At 48.6% G+C, this 26,816-nt stretch overlaps 7 protein-coding genes across 7 annotated transcripts; 4 read left to right on the plus strand and 3 right to left on the minus strand.

Moving 5' to 3' along the window:
* Positions 1-3,459: 3,459 nt before the first annotated feature.
* On the plus strand, positions 3,460-3,987 carry BCR38DRAFT_481700 (uncharacterized protein; the record flags this gene model as incomplete). Its single annotated transcript, XM_040863401.1, has 1 exon — positions 3,460-3,987. The coding sequence occupies one exon, from the start codon at positions 3,460-3,462 to the stop codon at positions 3,985-3,987; it is 528 nt and encodes a 175-aa protein (XP_040718501.1).
* A 3,046-nt stretch (positions 3,988-7,033) lies between these two features.
* BCR38DRAFT_422450 (uncharacterized protein) lies at positions 7,034-9,259 on the plus strand. The gene has a single exon (XM_040859526.1). The coding sequence runs from the start codon at positions 7,118-7,120 to the stop codon at positions 9,038-9,040; it is 1,923 nt and encodes a 640-aa protein (XP_040718502.1). The 5' UTR covers positions 7,034-7,117; the 3' UTR covers positions 9,041-9,259.
* Positions 9,260-11,205: 1,946 nt separating this feature from the next.
* Positions 11,206-13,738, plus strand: BCR38DRAFT_128472 (uncharacterized protein). The gene is made up of 2 exons (XM_040853540.1): positions 11,206-12,322; positions 12,405-13,738. The coding sequence occupies exons 1-2, from the start codon at positions 11,461-11,463 to the stop codon at positions 13,496-13,498; spliced, it is 1,956 nt and encodes a 651-aa protein (XP_040718503.1). The 5' UTR covers positions 11,206-11,460; the 3' UTR covers positions 13,499-13,738.
* Positions 13,739-14,756: 1,018 nt separating this feature from the next.
* Positions 14,757-15,146, minus strand: BCR38DRAFT_422452 (uncharacterized protein). Its single transcript, XM_040859527.1, has one exon. The coding sequence runs from the start codon at positions 15,110-15,112 to the stop codon at positions 14,870-14,872; it is 243 nt and encodes an 80-aa protein (XP_040718504.1). The 5' UTR covers positions 15,113-15,146; the 3' UTR covers positions 14,757-14,869.
* Positions 15,147-16,335: 1,189 nt separating this feature from the next.
* On the minus strand, positions 16,336-16,539 carry BCR38DRAFT_335829 (uncharacterized protein; the record flags this gene model as incomplete). Its single annotated transcript, XM_040855411.1, has 1 exon — positions 16,336-16,539. A coding segment is annotated over one exon (204 nt), but the record flags the coding sequence as incomplete, so codon positions are not given.
* An 885-nt stretch (positions 16,540-17,424) lies between these two features.
* BCR38DRAFT_128486 (uncharacterized protein) lies at positions 17,425-18,205 on the minus strand. The gene has a single exon (XM_040853541.1). The coding sequence runs from the start codon at positions 18,066-18,068 to the stop codon at positions 17,520-17,522; it is 549 nt and encodes a 182-aa protein (XP_040718506.1). The 5' UTR covers positions 18,069-18,205; the 3' UTR covers positions 17,425-17,519.
* A 191-nt stretch (positions 18,206-18,396) lies between these two features.
* Positions 18,397-20,841, plus strand: BCR38DRAFT_385643 (cytochrome P450 52A11). Its single transcript, XM_040857474.1, has 6 exons — positions 18,397-18,795; positions 18,883-19,103; positions 19,174-19,360; positions 19,436-19,957; positions 20,016-20,461; positions 20,534-20,841. The coding sequence occupies exons 1-6, from the start codon at positions 18,579-18,581 to the stop codon at positions 20,612-20,614; spliced, it is 1,674 nt and encodes a 557-aa protein (XP_040718507.1). The 5' UTR covers positions 18,397-18,578; the 3' UTR covers positions 20,615-20,841.
* Positions 20,842-26,816: the final 5,975 nt, after the last annotated feature.

The raw sequence follows: 26,816 nt of genomic DNA on the forward strand, positions 1-26,816 counted from the left end.
TTGAGAATGTGCATGATTTATAGTGAGACAACACCTGGCTCCCAATGAATGTACAAGATCCACGGAATCGGAAGCTGGGTAAACTGGTTAGTGAGTACATGAAATCATAGTAATGGAAAGGCGCGTGGCTACTGCAGAGACGAAATACCCGAATCATGAAGAAGACACTGTGCACAGACAAGATTACGCGATTATGCAGCTGCATAACCGGCACCAACGAGACGGAACTTATAATGGAGAAAGCGCCTTATCAGTGGTAGAACTTGACGTGGTCTAGCTTCTATTAAGGGCCATGTGAAGGACTAGGCTTCTGTTCCAAGGGACCTGTCCGACAGCAGTTAAAGCCGCTGTTATTGAAAGAAGGATCAATACAAATATGAAGGGTCCAGTACGCTGTAAATTCTCAGTGCGAAGGCTCAAGTATAGGTTATTGTATTGATGCAGAGCAGAGGATATGGGAACGACCTATGATGCGTGCTACTAGGGGGGAGGGTACTATAATGCAGTAGTGCGCAACGTTATAGTACCTAATTGAATAGGATTCACCTAACCAGTGGGTCCCCCTACCTTTTCATATCAACCTAGCTCCATGACATGTTTTACTTAACTTACCGTTTTTTCTTGTCTTTTTTTCCCAAGGCTAGTGCCGTCTACTCTATAAATCTAGTTTCGAAACGCTTTGATAGAGTCCTTCGCTAGAGCTCTTCTCACAGAATCCACTCCTTAATTATGTCCTCTTATACGCCGTTGGAAGCTAATTTATTTCGTATACTTCTTATGATAGTAAGGTCGGACCTGTCTTATTCGCTCCTCCAGATAGCGTTGAGGACTATATCTGGTATAATCGGGCTGCATCGTATTCGTTCATGCTATTTTTATAGCAAGTTGATACAGAAATAATCTTGTCTATGTGTTTCTCTTAATCAAAGAGACCTACTACCATAGATAATAGATAACGTCCCACACCCACATCCGGGACACCCCCACATGTGGGACACCCAAAAATGCCTCATCAACACCGCTAGCCTCTAAATTCAACCTCTTTTGTCTTTAACAATATCGATTCAATCGTTACGAAGTTTTACGTACGTCTTCTTTACACTAATATGAGTCAATATACCGAAGATTATATTTATCAAGCTCTTCAAGCAATAGCTACCGGTCAAGGCCTCCGAAAAGCAGCATATGAGCATGGTGTCCCAAGGTCTACTCTTTCACGACGATTTCAGGGAGCCCAGTCAAGAGATATAGCCTTTGCTGACTACCAGAGGCTCTCTCCAGCCCAGGAATCTCATCTGGCTGAATGGATTCGAATCCAGGCTGCCCTAGGCCTCCCACCAACCCATCAACAGCTCAAAGACTTTGCCGAGCGTATCCTACAGATCCACGGAGACACCAAACCACTTGGAAAGAACTGGGTCCAGGCTTTTATCAAGGGGAACCCTTCAGTCAAGGTCCAGAGAAGCAGAGCTATCGATTCCCAGCGTATTAATGGAGCCTCAGCTAATGTGATCAGGCAATGGTTCAAATACCTCGCTATCCCTGAGATCAAAGCTATTAAGGCGTCGAATCGATACAATATGGATGAGACAGGTATTCTAGAAGGTAGAGGATCAAATGGTCTTGTTCTATGATCATCTGAGACTCGTTCTATACGGAAGAAATAGCCTGGATCTCGAGCTTGGACATCTCTTATAGAGTGTATCTCTGCGACTGGTACTGCACTACCCCCACTTTTGATATACAAGGGGAAGTCTGTCCAGCAGCAGTGGTTTCCTCTAGACTTGACTCCATACGAAGCCTGGAGGTTTACAGCAACAGAGAATGGGTGGACGTCAGACTCTACGGCTATTGAGTGGCTACAAAAGATCTTTATTCCTTTGACTTAACCAGAGGACCCTGAAGAGACTAGGTTACTTATCCTAGATGGGCATAGTAGCCACGAAACGACAGAGTTTATGTACCTCTGCTTCATAAACAAGATACACTTGCTTTTCTTACCGCCACACACATCCCATGTTCTCCAGCTTCTCGATCAGTCAGTCTTTGGACCCCTCAAGGCAGCCTATAAGAAAGAGCTTGGTTGCCTTAACCAATGGGATACTACTACTGTCGTAGGGAAGAGAAACTTTCTCCTCTGCTATAGAAAGGCACGTCTAGCAGAATTGACCGTTAAGAACATTATCAGTGGATGGAAATATACTGGTCTCTGGCCTTCGAGCATAGCTAGACCCCTTATGAGCCCCCTGCTCCTTGAGAATACGTCAGGACCAATCAAACAGCCTAGTCAGACTTGCAAAGGGCACTCTAGTAGTCAGTACTGGGCGTTAGAGACATCAGCAGTAGCCTGGTCAACGCCTAAGAGGAGAGATGATCTCCAAGATCAACTCAGCTTATTCAGCAAGCTTGATAGTGATCCAAATACCCAGCGGCTACTCTTTCGGAAAGTTCAAAATGGTTTTGATGAGAAGGACTACCAATTAGCTGTCGCACAGCGAAAGATTTAGGCAATAGAGGCAGAGCTTGAGGCTAGTAGGGCTAGGAAGCGGAGGAAGGTCAAGATGAGCCCAAATTCGAAGTTTACTAATATCAAGGTTATTCGGAAGGCTCAAATCGAGGCTGGTGAAATTGAGGATAGTACAGATGAGTCCAGCGAGTCTGAAAACCCTATTGACGGTGAAAGCTGTATTGTAGTTGCATCAGAATAAGTGTAAAAAAAGTTGAAATCAATGGTTATAATATACAGCATCATTTTTAGGGCGTCCCACATGTGGGGGTGTCCCGTATGTGGGTGTGGGACGTTATAGTAGCAAATGATCAGTATCAGGTTACATAAATATATAACTAGTAAAGTAAATCCTCCTCCCTCCTAGTTTAATTTAGCGCCCTACCTATCAATCACCTAATTAAAAGCTAACTAGTCGTGTGATACAACAACTCAGATATGGCCGCTACTAAATATCAGCTCGATCAACCTACCACAACCTACCAGGTCTCCGGGTTGATATTGTCTCCACAGCAGACTCCGGAGATTTGGTGGGTTGTTGTGGTTGGTGCGCACTAGGTTGAGTCATATTGTGATCTTGATGACCTTCTCGAAGTTCAGGCGATTCTCAGGCGAAATAAGTAGAAGCCCATGGATTATTTACACTGCTTAGAAATCTTGATTTGGCGGTGAGGAGTATCAACGGTTGCGCGAAGACGGATAAGAAGACAAAACGGGGTACTTAATCCCCGCTCCAACCTCCTCAGAGGCTTGGCTACGTATTATTTGTCGCAAGTCCATTTGTTCAAACGAGAATTATATCAAATTCCATCAAAACACAACTGAAACACGATAGACACTTGGCAACCCTCCATTCCACTGCACAAAAGGCAATTATTCCCAAGCTTCGGATTCTTCGGGTTTTTCAGGAAACTACCAGATATCCTCCAAAACCACACCAGAAATTGCCCATCATGACTTCTCTCTATGACGTCAGCATCCCCGTTCTGGCCAAGATCATGAGGACCATGTCCGCCATCCTCAAGAAGGGTGAGACCTGGGCTAAGGAAAACAACATCTCCACCACCGACCTCATGGACTCCCGTCTCTACGAGGACATGCTCTCTCTGAGCGACAACGTCGTCATCTCCGCCAGCACGTGCAAGAAGGCCATCCAGCGACTGTCGGGCCCCGAATTGCCCGGCCCCGAATTCAAAGAGAAGACTATCGAGGAGCTGCACGCTATCATTGACGAGACGTTGAAGCAACTGGGCGAGGTCAAGAAGTCTGATGTTGATAGCAAGAAGGCGGAGATAGTCCCGTGTAGCTTTGGCCGTTTGGAGATGAAGGCTACTGCTATCAATTATGCGCAGGGGTACGTGATCCCCACGGCGTTCTTCCATTTGAACATGATATACGCAATTTTGAGGAGCAAGGGTGTGCCTCTGGGAAAGAAGGATGCCATGAACGAGTTCCTGGTGGACTTTGAGGGTTGGCATTAAAAGGACGGCTATGTATTAAGGACAAGGTGCTGTCATCATGGAGCTTTACTTAGTTTTATCAGAACCTGAACAAATCAAACAGTCGAGTTAGCTGTCACTGAGTTCATGCAAACACAAGAAACAATTGCATCGGTGGAATGTACGGGGTTCTTCTCCATGCCAAATTAAATGCAGATCTAAACCTCTCAGCTCCGACAGCGCCCCAACCGACCCACTACTATCAATGCAAGACGATCCCTCCCGTTGTTTGCAGCTACCTCTTTATTCGTGGCGGGTCTACCAAAGAGGGCTAACTCCCCTGGGTCATCATCTGCATTCACCCTGAGATTACTATCCCCATCCGAATGACCGTGTTACACGACGCCGTTTCGGATATTTTCACCATTAAGAATGACATCTGCATCAACCACCGGTGAAGAACACGTCGCATGGACATAAATGATCGTACTGTGTCTATCTTGACGCATCATCCCTGTTACATGGATTAGAGGACTGTGTCAGGGCATTGCTGAGGTCGAGATAGACACCGGGAAGGGTTGGGCTTGCCGTAGTGGAAACGGAACTGGTATCGAATGGATCAACTCGACCTGGTTTGATTAACGGATTTTGGCTTGCAAAGAGGAGAAAAGGCCAGATAGTGGATATCATAATGATGTGTGTTGTCGGTGCTGGACTGCTGCGGCGAAAATACATGTTGGACTTGTAGTTTAAAATCTTCTGAGATTTTGAGAATCGAAAGTTTCGGGAATTAAAATACTTATTAGTTGGTGGTCTATGGTTATTCTCATTCACCGCAGGCCATAAATTGTGAATATCAACTTCCACGGATAGTGATTCATAGCAGTCAGGTAGGTGTGTCACGTAACATATTTACATATCGTCACTCAAGTAACTGGTCATTCAACGAGCGCAATATCAATCTACACTAAAGCTCGAGTTGCAGAGGAAAGCGTATGGCGCTAATCTCATTGTGGTACCGAGTAAGCCGTCACAACTCTCTAGTCCTCTTTTTATATCGTTACGTTCTTTATCCTTTCTACGGGTACCAAAATGCTAGATGCTGGCCCCACCCCTTCTGACACAATCTTCGTAGGTCCAGGCACAGGTTCCTCGACATCTGGGTCCCGGGACTCGTTCAAAATCGAATAGAACCAGTCCTGGTACCATTCGTCGTTGAGATGAGCAGGATTGTCCGGATCAGCCGTATCTAGCATATTTCCAAACCCAGTAACCTGGTCCATCTCATCTAATGCAGGTCGCAATAAGGGGTTGTAGGTCACCACAACAACTAAAGTTGGTATTTATCACTTAAATCTAAGAGATTACCTTGGGAGTCTCAAGAGCAAATTTACTAACGGAGCTGCTCGAGACAGACAAGAAAATTACCAAAAGAAGCTTGCAAAATTACGTATTGCACATGAATAATAGGCTTCTGACGAGAATTTGAGTTGCGTCATACTTGAAATCGTCATCAAGATGAGCCCCATATGAATCCAACATTAGATATTATACTTCGGCCTCAACCGGCGCGGGTGTATACGGCGGGAAGCATTTGGTAACAAGAGAATCCGTGGTCAGCACGATGTCGTACACGTTATTGTGGGATGGTTAGTCGCTGGCGGTGGAGCCTTCGATGTGCTTGTTGTCTGCAATGACCCTATCCCACTTGGCTCCAAATTGTTCCTACACTATTTAAGCATGACCCAATTTTACAGTGACCGTGACTAGTACACACCGGAGCGGGGCACCCGCGTTTGCCCATGTGGACAAACCGTTCCGATGGTCGATTTAGAAACGAACCATGTGTCTTCCTGGTCTATTTTGCGGCGGCCGGCTAACAACCGGGGGATTATCCATCTCCTGACATGCTTTGACCACTTGAGCATGGGAAGTTAGCAGCGATATGCCTCCGATGATAGGTAGTGCACTTAGAGCAAAGAAAGAGTCAGAAAAGGATTTTAGCGGATACATATAGTTCCTCAGTTGGCACGAATAATCGACTGGGCCTTCACAGACATAAAAAACAGAAGAGAGCCTTAACAGGTCCTTGAATAGCATCACCTCAACATATTAAGAATAGACCCGAACCGACTAAGTAGCGAGTGTATTTAGTCCAGCCATTAGGGCGCCATTGGCATACGGGAGTACTAGTAGAGGTACCGGAGACTTCGAGCCCATGGCGTATTTAATAATAATCATAATAATATTAGACTAAAGCCTTGACAGGATTGAATTAATCGACTTAAATTATAGAAGTACCTTAACATGCATTCACGACAGAATAGGCCCTAAGCAGGTTGCAAAATAATTGATGCCTTAACAGGCAAAAGGAACGAACATCGTTTCCTTCTGCTTGTCGCTCTTCTCGCCTAGCGAATGTCTACCTAGATTTTCCAGGTCCTTTTATATCCTTAAAAAGCACACTTATTACATAAATCATCTGGAAAACGAAAAGAACATAAAACCGAAAAAGAGGCTTAACAACCCTGCCCCTAAGTCAGATATAGCACTAAACAAAGGCTTATTGATGCGAGTGCATATGGGGTGTGAATTGTTGTATTGGGAAAGGATGGCCAGGTCAGCTATTCTGGCCTGGCAGAGCTCTTTTATAGCCCTAATCTATCTTATCTATAGCTATAGGGTAACCCCCATGGGGTCACGTATCACTTATATATAAAAATACCCTATCGCATATATTCTCAAAGATAACAAGGCTAACAGGTATTCTATAAAGGACTAGATCCGAGAGGTGTGGTGGATAGTATTACTGACTATTGTTGACCGGCTAATGGACTCTGTTCCTAGCCGCGTCAGATAGCTACGTCTCCTACGGGGCTAGTATACGTGGAACCGAAGAGTAGAAGCAGGGCTGCAAAATACATATATTATGACAATTGAGCCAGTGGCTGTGGTTTTTACATGCGGCAACTGTCGTTACTTCCCTGTACCGAATCGAGGCGGTGACGGATGGCAGTAAAAGAAAAGCGCCGGACCTTGAAACCAGCCATAAAACTTGGGAGATTTTGGACAAGCATCTCCCAGCACTGCCGCCCGCAATTCATACAAGCATAATTCTTGAGTCCGTTGCCCATTCTGTATTGTCCATGTCCAGGGACTAGAAGTGCTGGGAATGCTTCCCACCCGTCTCCCTCACTCGAGCATACAGGCGACTTGCCGTCATGTGCCGAAGACCTCGTTCCCGCTCACAAGTCGACGTGCCCTGTCGTATACTCGGCCGACGCTTGCCGCCACATCCATTCGCCTCACGAGCGAAGACCTGAAGGCTACCACGCCACTGGCTGAGAAGCTTCGCGACACGGGCATATGGCGGACTAGAGCACCCAGCAAAGCAACGCAGCCAGACTTTGTCGAAGAACAAACAAAACGAAGAACAAGAACATCATCTGTACCCAAGTCCCCTTCAGTCAAGGGCGACAAGCAACGAGTCCATCTTGTCAGCGACAAACTCGGCGACGACATCGTTTCGTACATAGGCCCATCCCTCGAGCGCCACAGAGGATGCGACATCATCGACATCAACCCAGGCGCTGGCCTTTGGAGCAGCAAGTTGAACGATTTGCTGCAACCCCGATCCCATCTCCTCTTGGAACCGGAGGCCGAGCTATACACGCCCTTCCTTAAATCCCTTCTCCAAAAGTCTGGCACTAGACTGGTCCCCAAGTCTGGAATTTTGTGGAAAGATTTACTGTCAGTTTTGACCCCAGAATACCTCCCCCATCAGACGCAGCACCCTCGGGGCTCGGAAAAGCTGCAGCAACGCAACGATACCCTCCTGGTCACGGCCAACTTCGCCTTCCATCCCAAAAAACGCTTTCGCATGTTCGACTCTATCACCCTCATGGTCCTGCACCAGTTCATCGAATCTATTGCCACCAACAGTCTCTTTCAAAGCTACGGCCTCGTGCGCATGCTAATCTGGACTCGTTTCGACGACAAGACTCGTATACTGCCAAGGTTCATGCAGAGGCGCGGTATCTCTGCCGTTCTTAGCGAACTCTACTGCGATCATTTCCGCGAGGTGTGTGGAACGGCAAACGGTGACCCTCTGTGGTTCAAACGAGAAACCCAACTCGAAAAGGCTAGTTCGCTGTGGACGGCCCAAAGGATGCGCGATGCAGGCACTGTGATGCCTAGCGGAAGAAGCAATGAATCATACAGGGAGGCCGTGGCCAATTTGGAGCAGGGTATCGCCATCGTCCCCGGCAGCTCGGTTCCCTCCTTCGACCGCCCCTACCACGACGTCCTCAGCAAGCTCAAAGAGAAAAACGAGCTGGCCGAAGGATTCGACAGGCATACGGACCCGCGCTACAAACAAATGCAAAGATACCAATGGCGTGAGAACTGGGAAGTAAAGAGGCACCTGTGTTTATACGAGTGGCAACAGCGCCTGGACGACATTGTGGAGGCCAAGAAATCGGGTCGGGCAACTCCCGAAGAGATCCGCGACATGGAAGCAGCATGGCATGCGAGCATGTCCCGCAACGGAGCGAAACATATGGGTGAATATATTACCTACCGGGACAACCTGCACTTCATGCGCCAGAACCCACCCGTGATGCATTGGGACCGCCGCGACATTGAGCCCCTGGCCGTACTCCCCGACGAATTTTATCCCAACATCGAGTGCTGCCTGCTCGATCTCCAGCCCAAGGCGGTGCATCCGCTTATGCGGGAGATGGGTCCCAATTCCAACCGCGCCGGCGACTCTTTCGAGTTGATCATGCGCTCCATGTTGTCGATAGGCACGCAACCTATTAACAAGGCACTTGCCGCTTTGTGGCCTGGCGCTGCCGAATTCATCATTCCGCGGTGGCACAGCATCCGAGATTCCGAGCGGGGCGGTATCGATGTCGACAGCTCTCATGCATCCCTTACACCCCGCATGTTGAATAGCGCGCAGTGGGCTGAGCTGCTCGACCTTTGGATGCAGTGGCCATTCCGCCCTAGTTTCGTAGACCTAATCGGCCGCAGCCAGGACGAAGGCACCGTACACGGTGCGGATACCGATTTTGGGACTACCATCGATTTGTGACGAAATGCGCATCTATGGAGACGATGTAATTTATTGTATATGTGTGTACGAATATGGATGTATGATATGAACTCCCCTCTGCCCTGGCAAGGGGCGATCATATACTCGTGTAAAGGATGTGTATGAAGCTAGATGAACTGCATATCGAAAGGTTCGGGTTGCATTAGACAGGACAAGTTAGACAAAACTGGCTTCAGTGCTGATACGAAGATATTTCCCTCTATCCTCCCTCGAGTCGTTCTATGAAACTTAGCTTGCTGACATGTGTACGGGCCATTGAGTTTTAGTACTCTACAAGTCCAATCAACTAACCGGCGAGTCGAGACCAAACCCACACATCCATCCCATCTTAGCGTCCTACAGTAAATAGCACAGACTCCCCATGGGCCATTCCGCAGGTAGGGTACCGCATAAGCAAGGGTTACCCAGATCTGCCGCGCTTTTGCTCCCATGTCGATCTTCAACGGTAGTTGGAATAGCTAACTTGGTCACGACAGTGGTTACACAACATCTTGACACAAACCACCATCCGTCGAAACGTGTTAGGACTATGTGCGCGCTGCGGTTTGTGGCGCAGCAACTAAAACATCCTTGCGGCCTCCCCAGGCAGACTTTCTCTTGTTTGGAGCAATTGACTGCCTGTAGCGAAGTGTGAAAATAAGCGATTCATTCATTGATTCGTGCTTTCCGTTTCAACCGTGAACAGAGAGGAGATACATTATGTAGCCGCCGGTATACCTAGAGCTGGCCGGCCGGTTTACTCTCATTGCATTTTGTGGGGGGTTGAACCAGTTGAAGGAATCACGGCACAATCTTCCAGGGCTTGCTAGACCACGTCACGCGTTGTGTGAATAACCCTTGTGGGCTTTGCAGAGACGGGTCTGCATATGCAGCAAAGACATTTTCACAACAGGCAGGTTTGACTCTCATGATGAGACCTATCTGATGAGACATCAAGATGAGGCTCAACTCTAGTACAATTACTGGTTTTATCTACTTCAGAGTGTCCCGGCCTTTATAAGCCTTTTAGATTGGTTGTGGTGCATACTAGTTATTATGTATACGCATGCATATCGCGCAGGGACGGACTTTCTAAGGAAGTCATATCAATCCACTCGTATCTACTAGAATTAATAGCCCTACGCAGCATAAGCGCCGGGTTTGTAAATCCATTATCATCAATGGCACACCATCTCAACAGCCAGCCGTTTATGCTTCAAAATGTCCAATGCCCGTGCTTGCGTCATTCCATCCCTTGACCTCGGCTCAGCCCTACCCAGCTACGAAATCTAAATATTTGCAGGTCGTCAGTGGGGGAGTATCGGCGCAAGGGTCCACCGCTGTTCCGGAGCTGGGCACCTCGTCATGACCTGACTCGGTACGCAATCAAAACCATGGAGACGGATAATTTCTATTATTATTATGATAGCACGTCGTTTCTTTGATATACTACGAAGATCGATCCTTCCATCCTCAATTCGAGCAGGCACTTCTTCCACGCTTCACGCTGTTCTCTTTCAAGGTGTTCCATTGTTTCTGTCCACTTCGGCTCGCCCGTCCAAGCACTTCAAGGCTTGTTGGAGACGCAGGACGAAAATAGCGACGGAGGGTTCGTTTTCCGTAATCATTAATTGCATCTCCAGCACCCAATCAGACGCAGTCATCTGGCTTCTGTGCCTGTCGTCGCAATCTATTCGCTGTTGCATTTGAGACAAGGAACGGCTTGCATAGCGTCGCGGATGCTGACAGCGTCAAGACGCAGGGGCTAAACAATCTCCTGTCGCTTTTTGTCCATCCTTATTCGAGCCTCTCCCGTTTTCGAACTCGACCACCGAACAACGACCACGACTCCGACGACAATTCCACAACGCCGCGAGATCGCTTCTCTTCAGTCGAGTCGAATCCCTCATTCTCCCTCATCGTGAGGCAGTACGCTCTTTTGATATTCAGCCTAGAGGCTTACTCATGATTCCACTGCTTGATCGCACCTGCGACCTGGAGTAGTGATCCACGAAACGTCGAACGGCCAATAACTGCTGCGCTGCGCATCCTTTCATTGCGCACGCCTTCACCTTTCGTGATATTTAGTTGATACAGTTCTAGCCTGCCGCCATTTCACGATCGAACCATCCGGCCCCGCTCAAGTTCCCCGTGTGTTTTTTGACTTCTCACCTACACGGCGTGGCGCCCGCCTAAGCACAGCTAGGCGGCGGTCCCGAAGACTTGGGCTTGTCGTCTGCATTTGACTTCCCTAGCACCCTAATCCTTCTCCTCCGCATAATCGAGCCGTTGGCCCAGTCGAGCCAGCAAACTCCACGTCTGCTGCCTGTTTGCTTCCTTACACCCACGCAAGGGATCACGGTTAGATCCGCTTAGACGACGTCCTGGCGCCGTTTACGGACCGTCGTCTTTGCCTCACGATGCGATCCCCGGCGTTTCCTCCCCGGCGGCCGTCCCATCTCGTCCGATACATACTGCCTGCCGCGGTGCTCATAACGCTCTTCTACTACCTGTCTCCGACAACATCAGACGTGCCGCCTACATATATCGAGAGTCATGGCCCAAGCTCCAATGGGAAGCACGATTCGTATTTCTCTCCCGGCCCGGGGTCGCAGGGATCCAAGAGTTCGCAGGATTCATCTTCAACAGGAAAAACACCATCCTACAATGACGAGAAAGAAAAGTTGATATATGACTCGACATCCGATGAGCATCCCATCGATTCGTTGATCAGGGCGGCAGAGTCCGACTTCACAAAGGTGCTGGCGAAGGAGTCGCATTCACTCGCTGCAGCTGCTGCGGCATACCGCGAGCAACGAGGAAGGCACCCTCCTCCAGGTTTCGACGCTTGGTACGAATTTGCAAAGGAGCGGAACGCCGTCATGATTGAGGATTTCTGGGATCAGATCTACCACGACCTCAACCCCTTTTGGGGTCTCGACCCCAAGAGGATTCGTAAAGAGGCCTGGGATTACGAAATGACCATTAATATTCGCAACGGCAACGCCTCCGCCGTGAGCGACTGGTTTTGGACGCAAATTTGGCTGGATATGATCAAGACGATTGAGCATCTATTGCCAGACATGGACATTGCGCTCAACGCTATGGACGAGCCGAGACTGGTCGTGCCATGGGAAGACATCAACGGCTATGTACAGCAAGAGAAGAAGAGTCGTTCGATCGTCCCTACCAAGGACGTTGTTACTGATTTTAATCAACTCCCTGGTCCCAAACAGATGGACAAATCTCCCAAGACCAGGAACAAGAAGTGGGAGGGTACCGGTAATAGCCCCCTTGCATACTCAGCGGGATGATTCAGGCCGCTGGTGGGTTCCAGAACAGAAATGCTAACATCTTGGTGTAGAACCATACTGGCTCATTGCCCGTCGTGGTTGTCCCCCTGACAGTCTTGCTCGTACAACCGCCACGATGAAGTCATTCGACAGGACGCCTGAATTCACTTCGTCGTACGCCAACCCGCATCAATACCGGGGTTATGTGTACAACTCTACTCTCTCACGCGAATTCTGCCACCAACCTGATCTGCAGGGACTCGAGGGGATATTCATCAAGCCTCTGACAACAGCTGCGACCAAGGTCCTCTTCCCAATGTTTGGAGGGAGCAAGCTTGCCACCAACAACGAAATCCTGTTGCCAGCCCCTATGTACTGGAACGAGGAAGAGAGGTTCACAGGGGGTGGTGATCGCGGAGCGCCCTGGAATCAGAAGGTAGGAGATCTGATCTGGCGCGGCGTGGCCACCGGGGGCCGCAACAAGGAGAAGAACTGGAAGGGTTTTCAAAGACACCGGTTTGTCGCGATGAACAACGGCACCAAACTTACCCGCGCCGAAGCCGAGGTCGAATCCCCGAAGAATTTCGAGCTTCCCTCGCCCACGTACGACGTTCAAGCACAGAAGGACGGCAGATTGGGCAAGTGGGTCGACTCGTTTGCTGATGTTGGATTCACCGACCTCTTTTGCGATGACACGCTCGGGGAGCAGGAATGGGGCCGTTGTCCGTACACGGACCCCGAGTACGAAATAGTACCGGGTCGAATGCTTAGTGAGCAGTTCGATTACAAGTACCTACCTGATATTGATGGCAACTCCTTCTCTGGCCGGTACCTGGGTTTCGTCCGAAGCACTTCGCTGCCTATTAAGAGCACTCTGTTCCGCGAGTGGCACGACAGCCGTCTGGTCGCCTGGAAGCACTTTGTGCCCATGGACAACCGCTTTGGCGATTACTACGGCATTATGGAGTACTTCTTGGGGTACGGCGATGACGTTCCCGGGCACGATGCGGAGGCTGAGAAGATTGCCACGGACGGTTCGGCTTGGGCTGAGAAGGTGCTGCGCAGAGAGGACATGCAGATTTACACCCTGCGGTTACTGCTGGAGTATGCGCGAATTTCAGACGATCGTAGGGAGAAGATGGGTTACGTGGACGATTTGTTGTGAAGCAGCAAAGTGGACAGTAAGAAGAGACGGAGGACGTATACCATATTTTTAGCATAACACCGGTTCTATCATAGTCGACGTTATTTATGAAAGAAAGTCGTAGGGGACTAGCTTCCCTGTACATATGGGAGGAATTCCCTACATATTGTATGTTACTTGGGGTGTGGATCATCGGTACGAGGAAACGCTCAGTTGGAAAGACTGTATTAGGAACCCACGACTACAGCAGTGCTGTTGGAGCGCACATGGCGACAGTAGCGCCTATGGGTACTGGGTCCGTTGTCATATTTGGAAATCATCACGTTAACTGGATGTTGTCACATTCCATGGATTATATCTTGCAAGGTCCTTACGGCTTGGACAGACGGGGTAGAGCAAAGGCGCCACTCGAAATCAATGGCATGGGAATCCAGGCCCGATGACCGCACGTGGATCAGAAACTATCACGAAATATAGTAGATTTCACATGCGATTGTCTCTTATGCAACATGGGTTGGGTTTGAATGCATTGCTTGGCATTGGATTACTCGATGGCTCGAAGCCTCGATGGCTCGAAGTCCTGCCGGTTCTATGTTTGATATAACCAGGCTGGATATCATACCCGACGAGCAGTCATATCTTTGAGCCTCATGCGGTGATGGAGCCACAAGAGTTGAAGCCTTTGTGTCGCCTGTGGTTGAGCCATTTGGTAGTCCATTTAGCCTGTATTTTCTCCAGCTGATGGACCTTTCCAAATTATATCTTCATGTTTCTATCTTCTCTCCAGCCTTGAAGATTATACGGCGTAGCAATTATAAATACTGAATTACTACGCACTAACATGTATATTTGCTGTTCATCATGCCATTGAGATCCGACCCGGTTCTCAACACCGTGAAGCTCTTGCTTGACATGCTTTAGGTAACTATAGTCAACTCCCCCCCCCTCTTACACGAACCAAGATGACTATGATCGTGACTTTATTCGGTATATACACATTTGGGTTGTATACCAGATCTCTCTTTCCTGAAGAGCACTACTTCCACCCCCATTACATTCTCAGACAAGACAACCTGTCAGAGTGCTGGATGCATGGCACCGGTATAGGGACGTGCGAGTCATGGACTAGTATGGAAGCCTTGGTATACTGAAGAATCGGAGGAACTAGTGTTCTACGGCTCCGACTCCGTACTCTAGCTATCTATGTGAGGGAAGGTATCTGGGAAGAAGATAGGAAGGTTAGAGATCAATGAACCACTTTGGGCACCCCTACCTGAGACCGCTAGTGACCGTCAGTGAGCACCCGATGCTAAGCAGGAGGGACGCCCATTACTCCCCATCACTCTGTACTATTGCCTTCGGCCTAGCCGTACCCTGACACAACCCCTGACTCTACCATTCACATCCCAACTCATCACGGATTACTTCAACAAAATCCCAGCATTGATCATGGTGGTGACTTCCTCCCGAATTCATATCTAGACGCAAAAAACACACCCACATAAAGTCAAAGCTGCACTCTCGCTTGTGGAGGTCGGGATATGCGGCCGCAATGGCATTGAGGGTCTCTTTCGTGAGCTTGACGGCAGGGACATTGCCCTCGGGGTTGGGGGCGGCGACGGTGAAGAACTTCATGTTGGGGAGTGGAGGGGTTGTGGATCGGTTGGAGGGGGAAATTGTTGTTAGCAGATCATCTGATGTATCATTTTGAGGGAGGTTGAGGGAGGGGTTGTGGATCGGTTGGAGGGGGAAATTGTTGTTAGCAGATCATCTGATGTATCATTTTGAAGGAGGTTGAGGGAGGTTTAACAGAGAACGTACTCAGTATGGGTTTGTAGTATTTGTGTGAATATCGGGCTTGTCTTCCTGGTTTTGATGAAAGGCTAAGGTACAGATGGGAGATGATGGCCGTTTCTGTAGACTTTGACGCCGTCCTATTCCCATGGCCATCCTCGCGTCCTTAGGTCTGAGCCACCTACGTCCATAGGCTCCTCATGGACGGGAGGCGAGCTCGATTTGCAATCACAATGCCGCTTGAAAACTCTAGCGCAAGCAACTCAATCTGTGTAGGTCTAGCTGAGAATCTTCGATGTGCAGGCTTGCTCCGTCAATCATGATGTTATTCGGTACAAGTTTAGCCTGTACCTAGCCTCATAGCCCAATCAGCTGCCGAGAGGGCGGTTGGTTCGTACTATCTCATGATTCCTGGAGCCGATTCATATGTAGGGTTCAGCCATCCTCTGTGACGACAGGAGAATTGCCCGGCCTTCCCAATAGTCATACCACGCTTCGCTTAGCTAGTGAACTAGATATGGTTTGTCCCTGCATCGCTTTCGCCTCTGCAACCTGAACTAGTAATTTCCTACGCCAAGAGCTTTGCGGGGAAATAAAAGATCTACATTGTAGATAGAGATATGATCCCGAAGCAGAAGTAAATGCTGACAACTGTGGGGAGGAGCTGAGCCTTGGCGTTGTTCTGCATGGCGGCTGCCCGCTACTTGCATGGATGATCTTGCTTTTGAGAAGCTTGCTGCGGGTTGATCGCTTATCCAGGAAAGGGAATGTTCGTGGGTACTGGCAAAAGACAGAGTAAGCAATTGCAGGACGAATAGTTCGGGTTTACATGTATATTCGAAGTCCTAGGCTCCGTGTACTTTATATTGATCGTTGGCGATTATCGTTTTCAGACAGAGGATACAAATTTGAACTAGGACAACTCAACAACCTTTCCGCCCTATGAAAGCAATCATTCGTCGAAGAACAAAGTCGCCGTTTCAACTTCTCCACAGGCGTCGTCTGCACATTGTCGACTCCGTCAGCCAGCTGTTTGCCAGCCAGTCCAAACCCCCATCCTTCTTTTAATCTTTGAAGTTATGTTCGATATACTCCCTTGCAAACTCCGGACTCGTAGTTCCACGTCCGTCGCTCAGCAAGAGGTAGTCCCAGCTCTTTGTAGAGGCTTCCGGAAGGCTCCCACCGACAGATTGATATGTATTAGCGCCGGTAAATAGCAAAGTCCTGATTCCACGGGATGTCAAAGCCTCCTCAATTCCCGTAACTCCTCAAAACCAGGACAGGCGATTCTTGTAAATCTAGATGTCTTGGGGCTCAGCCTTTGCTGCCAGGTGCAGTTCGAATTTCATGTTCCACTGGCCTCGCATCAAGACTCGACCGCCCATAGTCGCGCTTCAGGGGTTCGATGTCCGCACCCAGCCGTGCACTCGTCTGTGGGCCTTCAAAGTTGTCGCCACAAACCCCTTGATTATCGCGGATGGCATCACATCGATATCCTCCTGTGTCAAGCCCCACCCAGCAAGACAATAGGTATGCCCGCGCTTTCGGCGGGACGGCTAGTCATGGGGGGCGGATACGATGTAGTTTTGCAGATCCACAATCAAAAGCGTGGTTGTGGGAGGGCCGATTGCAGCCGGGGTCCATGGCTGTCTCTAGCGCGATGCGCGGGTATATAGGTGGGGTATTTGGGTGGGTGCATGAGATCATACCCGTTGGCCTGTAGAGCCAGAACTTCTTGGGCCCACCAACGACTCCAGACGCGATGTCTGGCCATGTGCGTACAGGAGGAGTTATCGTGATGATTCTATTCAAATTTGCACAGTGCAACGATTTCTTCAGGATCTTGGTCTACCGCTATATTGACAAGCTGATGTCCTCCAAAAACGGGTTGGCGGGTATCCCTCCAGACATGACAGTAGTATGAAGTAGGGGGGAGGGGGGAATCTGGAGGGGGCGGGGCAGCAACGCCAGCGGGGAAGCTGGGCCCGACTCGAAAATTTTCGTCGATGGGTCCTTGACGGACGTGTAAATTGTAGACGACAGTTTCACCTGGCTCATCTGATACCAAAGCCTCGCCCCGTATAGGTTTGTCAGTCGCCGTCGATTACTGTCTTCTATTTGAGCTGCGGGAGTCTTGGCGTATACATCGTGAGAACTGCACCGTTGTCGGTCTCTCCAAGCGAACGCATCGAAACGAAATGTAAAACTAGACCAAGCGATTTCTAGTAAACATTTCTTTCCAGTTATATCAAACTTTGAAGATATTTGATAACCGGGCTTGTGTGTATGGGCGGTACCAGTCAAGCAGGATCTTGACTACGTGCTCAATAGCATCTTGGGCGAAGCCTTGGTCAGAGGCATCCGCGGACGCTGTACTCACATTACTCAACTTCATCTTGGTCGCGAGGTTCGTGCCGGCTTCCGCACGCCATGGTTGAGAGACTGGATTCCGTAGCCCATACCAGTGCTGAGCCCAACGCTGTTCTGCCCCACGACGGGTTCGAGTTTCCACGAGTACATGCAGCACTGTAGCGTCGGGATGCTTGGTGTTGTCAATTATGTCTTTAAGGAAACAGAACTCATCAAACTTAGGATTTGTTAGCTTCCTTTTAAGATAAGACTCATCCACAGGTGGGCCGGTGGCTGGCCAGTACTGGACAATGGAGCTTGTCTTGCCTATGGTTAGTTTTAAGTAGATGAAAAAAAGGGCAGCCTTTAAGCGCTTGATATCAACCCGGAGCTTTGATTGTCGCCTTGAAGTCCCACTCACGGAGCAGAATATGTCAGCGGTGGTCATTTATAATACTTTTACATGGTCCTGTGAGTTTATGCCGCAATGTTCAGGCATCCAGGGTCTGATTTCAACACAACAATTGTGGTGTGAAAAAATCCATCGTGGCAGGGATCTCCGTCGTTGCAACAGCGGCCCTTGACTGAGTGGGTTCTCCTTATAGTTCGGATCATATCATGAGATGATGAGCTGAGATGCGGGATTTAAATCAATTCAACCGTCCAATCAAGCCGGAAACCTTAGTAAATGCCGAGGTGATTAGGTAAGTTTATCCCCTCAGATGCTATATAGTTTAGGGCGATTGGACATGCCTACTTAAGAAGGAGCAGAACAAGGAGCGGGGTTCTTTGTGGCGACATCGGCTTTATCTTAAAGATCAGATAAGATGGAAATCAGATAAGATGTGATCGGCACTAAAGATCTTCATAATGCAGTCAGGTTTTTTCTCTTGATTGACGCTTTCCCCTCTGGTTTATTCTTCCGACATCTCCTCGTTCTGTGTTGCAAAAGCCCGAGATGGCGATTATTGATCATCTTCTGGCGCACTGGAAGACCTTTGTCCTGGCGGCCATCCCGCTCATTGGACTATATCTCTTCCAGGCGTTCAGGTCTAATGATATCAACTTCGACCAGTACGCTGACTTCCCTCAACCCGAACAGCCGGACAAGAGCAGAGGACACTGGCCATGGATTGAGAAATCAGCTTCCGCGGGCGACCCCCGGAGATCTTTTGGTACGTATAGACCCAGTAGTACACGCACGGAAAGGAAAAGAAAAGAATAAAAAGAATGAAGTCGAAGAGGGTATTGACTTGCCTCAGACATCATCTTGTACGAACAAGCCCAGAAGCTTGGGTTTCCGCCGGTCCTGTTGGTCGACTGGCGGCCGATGGAATCGTTTGTAATTTTATTCATTCTCAACAACAGCGTCGCCGAGCAGGTCACCAAACCGTCGAAGCAGTACAGTACTAGTGTCCCCAAGCATCCGGCTATGCAGGATTTGGCTCCATTGGTCGGCTCCCGGTCTCTCGTTACTTTGGATGTAAGCGACATCTCCTATGTTTAAGCAGCCTTACGCCAAGGCGCTGAACTAACTATCTTGTGCACAACAGGGCGAAGAGTGGAAAGGCCTCCGGAAGAGAATTCTTCCTGGTTTCCAACCACAACACCTCCTGAGTCTCGTCAAAGTTATCATGGACAAGTCTCAGCTCTTTATAGAGCACCTCGAGGCGAAGGCGGCAGCTGGAGAGGAGTTCCGTGTTGATGAGCTGACCACGAACTTGGCATTCGATGTGATTGGTGAGTGTTGACGAGCCGTCTGGCTTGCTATCGACGACGAGCGGGAGGCCTGCCTGCTAACCTTGAGTGGGATAGGTATCGTCACCTTTAATATGGACCTCAACGCCCAGGTTCCTGGGAAGCAGAGCCCTGTCTTGTTAACGTACCGGGCGCTTCAACAAGCCTACGTCAAAAGGGATGTGGCGAAGCACTGGTTGCGTCGATACTACACAGAAAATGAGAGACGGATCAGAGCCCTTGACAAAAAGCTTGACAATATTCTCAAGGACACCATTCGGAAGGAGCATGCCAAACTGATGAAAGACGACGCCACCGCATCTCGCAGCGTAGCAGCGCTCAGTTTACACGGCATAGACAAACTCACCCCCGATATCCTCCAGCAAACCAGCGATACTTGTCGAGGTTTCCTGTTCGCTGGCCACGATACAACCAGTCTCTTGATGCAATGGACCTTTTACGAGCTTGGCAGACGCCCCAGCTCAATGAAGGCCCTGAAGGATGAACTCGACGACGTCTTCGGTCCCGACCCCGATCCATCCTCTGTGATGGCCCAACTTTCGGGTCCCCGCAACGGAGAACTTATGGGTCGTTTGACATGTGAGCAAACTCTCCGATAGTAGCGACTGGTCCCAAAACTGACTTCTGATTGCTGTAGACACGGATGCAATCATCAAGGAGACTCTGCGACTCCACCCCCCTGGTGGCACAGCCAGGCTGGCACCCGCGGGATCCGGAACCACTCTCGTTCTGCCTGACGGAAAGCGGTTAGTAGTAGACGGTCTTGTCTTATCTCCAATGGCCTACGTCATTCAACGAGACCCCAAGATCTTCGGCGAAACCAGGGATGACTTTGTCCCGGAGCGATGGCTCGGCCCCGAGGCTGCCAGTATACCCGAGAGTGCCTGGAGGCCATATGAACGGGGCCCGAGGCGCTGTACTGGGTCCGAGCTAGCCAACATGGAGGTGCGAGTCGTCTTGGCTTGTATTGCGAGACGATTTGACTTCATCAAGGTTGGCTTGGGCGAGTTGGACGCGGACGAGGAGGGGAAGCCCATCTTGGATGAAAAGGGCTATTACAAGACAAAGTCTACGATCTTTACTGTGAGTACCGATCATTTTGGAAATTGTATGCGGGTTCAGAACCTTTGGGCTAACGTATGTTCCTGTTGATAGACTGACCAGGTTACCGCCAAACCGGTTGACGGCATGACAATGAAGGTGAGAATTAGCGACAAGACAAAGAGTCTTGAGTGAGGCTAGGAAAGGAGGACCAAGCACATATTCAGGATCATTGGCACCGAGAGATACCATGGGAGAAGGCGTTTCAGGATATCGAGGTGTTCAATGCAGGAGGACACGACGAAAAAACTAACTAGTAAGGCAACAAGCTTGTAAATAAGAAATCAAGGCAACAAACGAACATACATAATATGCGCACTTTGCAATGAGATTCGCTCAATAAAACTGAACAAATCTGCAGCAAGAGTACACAGCTCTTTCTTTTACGCTTTGAAGTAAGTCCACGTATCAAGACCTTGTTGATCCACTGTCCGTCTCATCCCTTCGCCGACGATAAGTTTTGCACCAAAAGCTGACCGTCCACATCATTATGTCTTCAGCAGGCACACCAGGTTGATATCATATGCGTATACTTCTTAACCTAATATTTTACACCTAATAGTTATGATATTTTGTTGCGAATGAGCATTTGCTTGAATTTGACTCTCTACTATCAGTAAGGCCAGCTTCAACTTAGCCCATCTTTTTGTCTACTAGGTAGACTTCAGGCTTACCGCCACCACAACCCAAAACTCCCTTTTACTTTAGCTCGAGTTCTCGTAATTAGTGTATTTAACATTTCCATAGTTCGCAATAATAGGTTCTATGCACTGTGTGGTGTTGGTTAAAGGCATATACACACTCGACCCTGGTATCTCGGGCGATTCGGCGCGTGTCTTAGGCGCCTTGTCTCTGTTCCTCTCATTCTTGTTCCTGTTCTTTGACCTGGATCCGTTGTTCTTATGGTCGATCTTGGAGTTTTCACATCCCATGATGGATGTTTGTTAGTTAGATGGATGTGAAGGAAATGGACGAGTCCCTGTCTGGTGCGCGGGACGGGCTTTTATACCCCATGGCATCGTGGTTGGGTACTTCTTACAATAAAGGCTCCGCTTGATGTTTCGAACTGTTTATTGTAGCTTTGCCATGGTTACGTTGAGGCTCTTTGCTTCGGGATGTAATGGATATGAGCACGATGCCTTTGATAACTTGACTTGCGATAGGAAGGTCTTTGTCTATCTGGACACAACGTTAGTGCGTCAAAAGGTCAATGTATTGCCTAAGAAGGCAAGTTTCATTATGATACTTAAAATATAATGTTGCATGCTCCATCATCATCACCAATACAGCTCTCTTGCCTGTATTGCCCACAAATAATGACCCATAGGAATGTGGGTTTTTGTTTTCGAGTGTTTCATAAGTTCACACCGTATACTAAGAGGGCCGTTCTACAAAGAGGAAACACTGTAGCCTAAGCCATACGACGATTCTTTTGATCCAAAGTTTAACAATGATATAACGTAGTCCACAAGCGAACGGGTCACCCAACCGAACGGGTCACGCCCATAGCAAAAAATAGAACTAAACTTCCTAACTTTACCACGCAACTAATTCTCGATGGATTCTGCTCAAAAAGAATCTCAATTACTCCTTGCAACTCAGGCTATCAGAAATGACTTAACACTTAGTATCCGACGTGCTGCAACAATCTACAAAGTCTCAAATACTACTCTCCAGGCGCGTCTTCAAAAACGTCAATCACGTCGCAATATCGAAGCTAACGGTCGGAATTTAACAAAACTAGAAGAAAATACGATTATTAAAAGGATAATTGAGCTAGATTCGCAAGCATTTCCTCCCCGGCTAAGTGCTGTTGAAGATATGGCAAACCGACTGCTACGTGACCGCGACGCGTTACGCGTCGGCAAGAACTGGGTCTCCAACTTCGTTAAGCGACAACCACAGCTCAAGACGGTATTTAGCCGTAAATACGACTATTCTCTGACCTTATGCGAAGATCCAGAGCTTATTCAAGGCTGGTTTGACCTTGTACGCAATACAATTGCGAAATATGAGATCGCCGATACCGACATCTACAATTTCGACGAGACCGGCTTTATGATAGGTCAGATTACCGCATCGATGGTTGTTACGAGCTCAGAAAGGGAAGGTAAGCCTAAGCTAGCCCAGGCTAGCAATCGGGAATAGGCTACGGTGATCCAGGGCGTCAATTCCCAAGGCTGGACGGTCCCGCCATACATCATTGTCAAGGGCCAATACCACCTCTCTTCCTGGTACGAAAACGACGCGTTGCCGAAGGACTGGAGGATCGCCGTGAGCCCAAATGGTTGGAATACGAACTAATTGACCGCAGATTAGCTAAAACACTTTGACAAATACACCAAAGGCCGGAAATCGGGTGTATATCGCCTTCTTATCCTGGACGGCCACGAAAGCACCATTCCGACGCCTTTGAGCAATATTGCAAAGAGAACAAGATTATTACACTTTTATGCCTGCCCACTCTTCTCATATACTCCAGCCACTAGATGTGGCATGTTTTGCGCCGTTAAAAAAGGCCTACGGCTCGCAAATTGAGAAGCTCGTCGGAGCCCGGATTTCGCATATCACAAAGGAGGACTTTCTTCCGGCATTTTGCGACGCGTTCAAGAAGAGCCTGACCGAAAGCAATATTCGTGCAGACTTTTAAGGGGCTGTGATTGTGCCTTTAAGCCCAGATATTGTTATTGAGAAGCTGGATGTGAAATTACAGACTCCAACGTCCTCCCGGCCCCCTACGCGGGAAACCCTTCTTTGGGCTTCTCGGACGCCAAACAACCCAGCCGAGGCTACTTCGCAATCCGAATTTATTAAATCTCGAATTTCCAGGCATCAAAATAGCCCCCCGACGTCAATTTACGATGCTATCGATCAGTTTTCGAAAGGAGCGCGGAGTATTATGCATAAGATGGCTTTACTCCAAGCTGAGGTCGCCGAACTTCGAGAGGCAAATGCTCTAATTAGCACGCGGCGCAGGGCCAAAAAAACATGAGTACGGCTTGGAGGATCACTTAATTCACAAGACGTACAAGATCTTCAAGATCAAAAGGACGTTGCGCAGCAAGTACAGCAGGAAATGCGTGGAAATAGCGCTGGATCAAATCGTTGTGGTTGCGAAATCGTGTTGAATTCCATGTTTTGCTAGTTGGCGTGACCCGTTCGGTTGGGTGACCCGTTCGCTTGTGGACTACGTTATGCTTGATATGCTTAATTCCAATATTGTGCAGCCTTTATCATTTAATTGTTGCTTTACTGTTAAATTTCTGCCGATTTCCAGTCCCAAAGTAGCATAAGCTTCGAGATTAGGTGTGGTTGATAAACTGTTTGGATACCACAGAAAAGCAAAGAAAGGTGATTTTATTACATTATTGTACACTCTCATATGAATATATATTCACTAATGATTTGAGATATTCGTATTTCTTGTTTTTGACGGCAGAGGTGCCAAACAAATTTCATTCCATACGGCACTTCGGCATCTTCTACACTTGCACTTAAGGTGAACCTTCTACTGCGTATATAACGTGGTTTAACACCGAGTCGCGCACTTTTTCAACTTTTCCAACCTTTTGACTTCAACACTTATTTACTCAACAACAACACCATGTCAGTTCAAACCCAAGAAGTCAAAATCAACCTTGCCATCGAAGCTATCCGATCGACCAAAAATATGAGCCAACGTCGAGCAGCAAAGCTATACGGTGTACCCGAGTCCTCACTCCGTGACAGAATCCACGGTCGCACCCCACGTACCGAAATCTGGCCGAATAGCGCACTACTCGCCAAGATAGAGGAAAGAGCTATTGTTCAGCATGTACTTGACCTAGATTTGAGAGGGTTTCCTCCCCGGCTAGAGGGTGTGGAAGATATGGCCAATTCCATTCTTGCGACGCAGGGTACCCGACGCGTCGGCAAGCTCTGGGCGCATCGCTTTGTAAAGCGAACCCCAGAGTTACAGACGCGTTTTTCTCGCTCGTATGACTTCCAGAGGGCCCTCTGCGAGGATCCAAAGATTATTGAGGACTGGTTCCGGCTTGTATCGAATATGAGGGCCAAATACGGGATCCGGACTGCGATATGTGGAACTTCGACGAGACGGGCTTTATGATGGGCGTTATTCAACGCTCGATGGTCGTTACCTCGTCTGAACGTAATGGTAGAGGCAAGAAGGTCCAGACAGGTAACCGGGAATGGGCCACGGCGATTACCTGTGTCAATTCGGAGGGTCGCGACATCCCGCCATTTCTGGTAATTCAAGGGAACTATCACCTTGCTAATTGGTATACTGAGGGGGACCTACCAGCCGATTGGGTAGTCAAACCGACCGAAAACGGGTGGACGAACAACGAGACTGGTCTAGACTGGATCAAACATTTCAACAAGCACACTATCTCGACCAAAAGAGGCGTGTATCGGCTGTTAGTATTGGACGGGCATGAGAGTCATACATCGGCCGATTTCGAGTCTTATTGCAAGTCTAACGGCATTATTACTATCAGTCTGCCCCCGCACTCGTCTCATCTAACCCAGCCACTTGATGTCAGGTGCTTTGGGGTCTTGAAACGTATATACGGTCGAGAAATTGATATATTTATCAAGTCCCATATTAACCACATTACTAAGGTCGAGTTCTTTATCGCCTTTAAGGAGTCTTATTTAAATACAATAACCGACAAAAACATCAAGGCAGGGTTTCGAGGGGCCGGCCTAGTCCCCCACGACCCTGAAGCCGTTATCTCGAAGCTGGATGTTAGGATTCGGTCGCCTACACCCGTTAGCCCCTCTCTTCTAGATGCTGACCCTTGGGTTTCGCAAACGCCAAATAACCCGACAGAGGCTCTCTCGCAGTCTAATTTTGTCAATCGCCGAATCGCCAGACATCAGGGAAGCTCTGCGACCCCAATTTCTGATGCTGTTGGCCACCTTGCGAAGGGTATAACTCGATTAGCCCATGAGAATACCCTCTTGAGGGCTGAGTGCTCCACCCTTCGCAAGGCAAATAAGGCACTAAGCAAGCGTCGGAGGGCAAAAAAATCGCGTGTCCGGCAAGGAGGTGCACTTACTGTCGAGGATGCCCTGGAAATTTTGGCCCGGAAGGACGCGGAGGCCCAGGTAAAGGAGGACAAGCGCTCTACGGGGGGTAAAGAAAAGGCTGGTCCGTCGACTGTACGACGATGTAGTAAGTGTAAGAAGACCGGACATAATGTAAAGACTTGTCAGGTCGAACTATAATTGTCAGATGTATATAGCTCTGAATAAATTTCAATAAACTTTAGTCTGTTGTGGCTTTTTAATTGAACTTGAAATTATAGTGTGGTAAAAAGTGCGCGACTCGGTGATATGCGCGACTGGGTGTTAAACCACGTTAACTAAGATACATACACCATTGAGCCTATGCGATGTGCAACTCGCCTTCACATCCCTCGAACATGGCCAAATCCACGTCTGCCACATTGGTATCTGTTGTATTCAATACATCAACCACATCAGCAACACCAAACCAATTCCCTAACCGAGCCCCTAATGCAGAAAAATACAGATATCCTTCATCTCGGGCCGATTTTGCCGTTGTAGCCTACATTTCTGCGGGAGACATCAGTGTTGCATACCTGTTGCAAAAGCCTGACCATCTAGAGCCAGATTTGCCATACTGATAACTACATAAAAGCGCTAGGCTAGCATGTTCAGAAAAGCGAGCAGGCTAGGTGATGAACAGGGGTTCAGAGAGGCAACATTCGGCCTACCCCCAAGATGTTTGAGCTCGTGATAGCCTCAGGCCGCGTAGAAGTTGATCCCTTGCCTGCGTTCGGTGAAGACGATTAGATCCCCGAAGACAACATAGTAATTTTCGCCACGAAGGTGAGATATGAAAATAACAAGACGTTTGGGTCGCCTTGGACTTCAATATTGAGCTTGCCCACCTCAAAGGCGAAGGCATCCCGACCCCTTTGGATCTAAGAGTTATAACAACCATAAAGTCGCTATCCAACCCGACGGTTATTTTGCTGCGAAAATAACGCTTGATTTGCAGACTTTAGATGCAATTTGAAAGCGGGATCTCAGAGTGATAATTGTATTTTGCTCTCGTGTCACAGAATCTTTCCTCTTTATTGACTGTCATTCTAGCTTTGTATTCACAACTTTCCAAGCCTAGGCCGTCCTAGTGTATACCGGATCCGTGGGCGAGCAAGCCGTCTCAGTAGTCGTGAAAGTAAACCCCGTATGACAGTCATAGCAAGGCGCTGTTGTCGGACAAAGCTTAGTGAAAGTCGAAGTCACTACGTTGATGCCAGTCGTACACCCGCACGGAAACGTGACGATTTCTACACACAAGTCA

This window comes from Pseudomassariella vexata (assembly GCF_002105095.1).
Source record: "Pseudomassariella vexata strain CBS 129021 chromosome Unknown BCR38scaffold_3, whole genome shotgun sequence".
In the NCBI taxonomy this organism is placed as follows: domain Eukaryota; kingdom Fungi; phylum Ascomycota; class Sordariomycetes; order Amphisphaeriales; family Pseudomassariaceae; genus Pseudomassariella; species Pseudomassariella vexata.

Coding starts and splice junctions, on each gene's coding strand:
- BCR38DRAFT_422450 (XM_040859526.1), top strand. CDS start 7,118: ATGCTTCCCACCCGTCTCCCTCACTCGAGCATACAGGCGACTTGCCGT.
- BCR38DRAFT_422452 (XM_040859527.1), bottom strand. CDS start 15,112: ATGAAGTTCTTCACCGTCGCCGCCCCCAACCCCGAGGGCAATGTCCCT.
- BCR38DRAFT_128472 (XM_040853540.1), top strand. CDS start 11,461: ATGCGATCCCCGGCGTTTCCTCCCCGGCGGCCGTCCCATCTCGTCCGA. Junction 12,323..12,404: donor CAAGAAGTGGGAGGGTACCG/GTAATAGCCCCC, acceptor ATCTTGGTGTAG/AACCATACTGGCTCATTGCC.
- BCR38DRAFT_385643 (XM_040857474.1), top strand. CDS start 18,579: ATGGCGATTATTGATCATCTTCTGGCGCACTGGAAGACCTTTGTCCTG. Junction 18,796..18,882: donor CGACCCCCGGAGATCTTTTG/GTACGTATAGAC, acceptor GACTTGCCTCAG/ACATCATCTTGTACGAACAA. Junction 19,361..19,435: donor CTTGGCATTCGATGTGATTG/GTGAGTGTTGAC, acceptor TGAGTGGGATAG/GTATCGTCACCTTTAATATG.
- BCR38DRAFT_128486 (XM_040853541.1), bottom strand. CDS start 18,068: ATGACCACCGCTGACATATTCTGCTCCGTGAGTGGGACTTCAAGGCGA.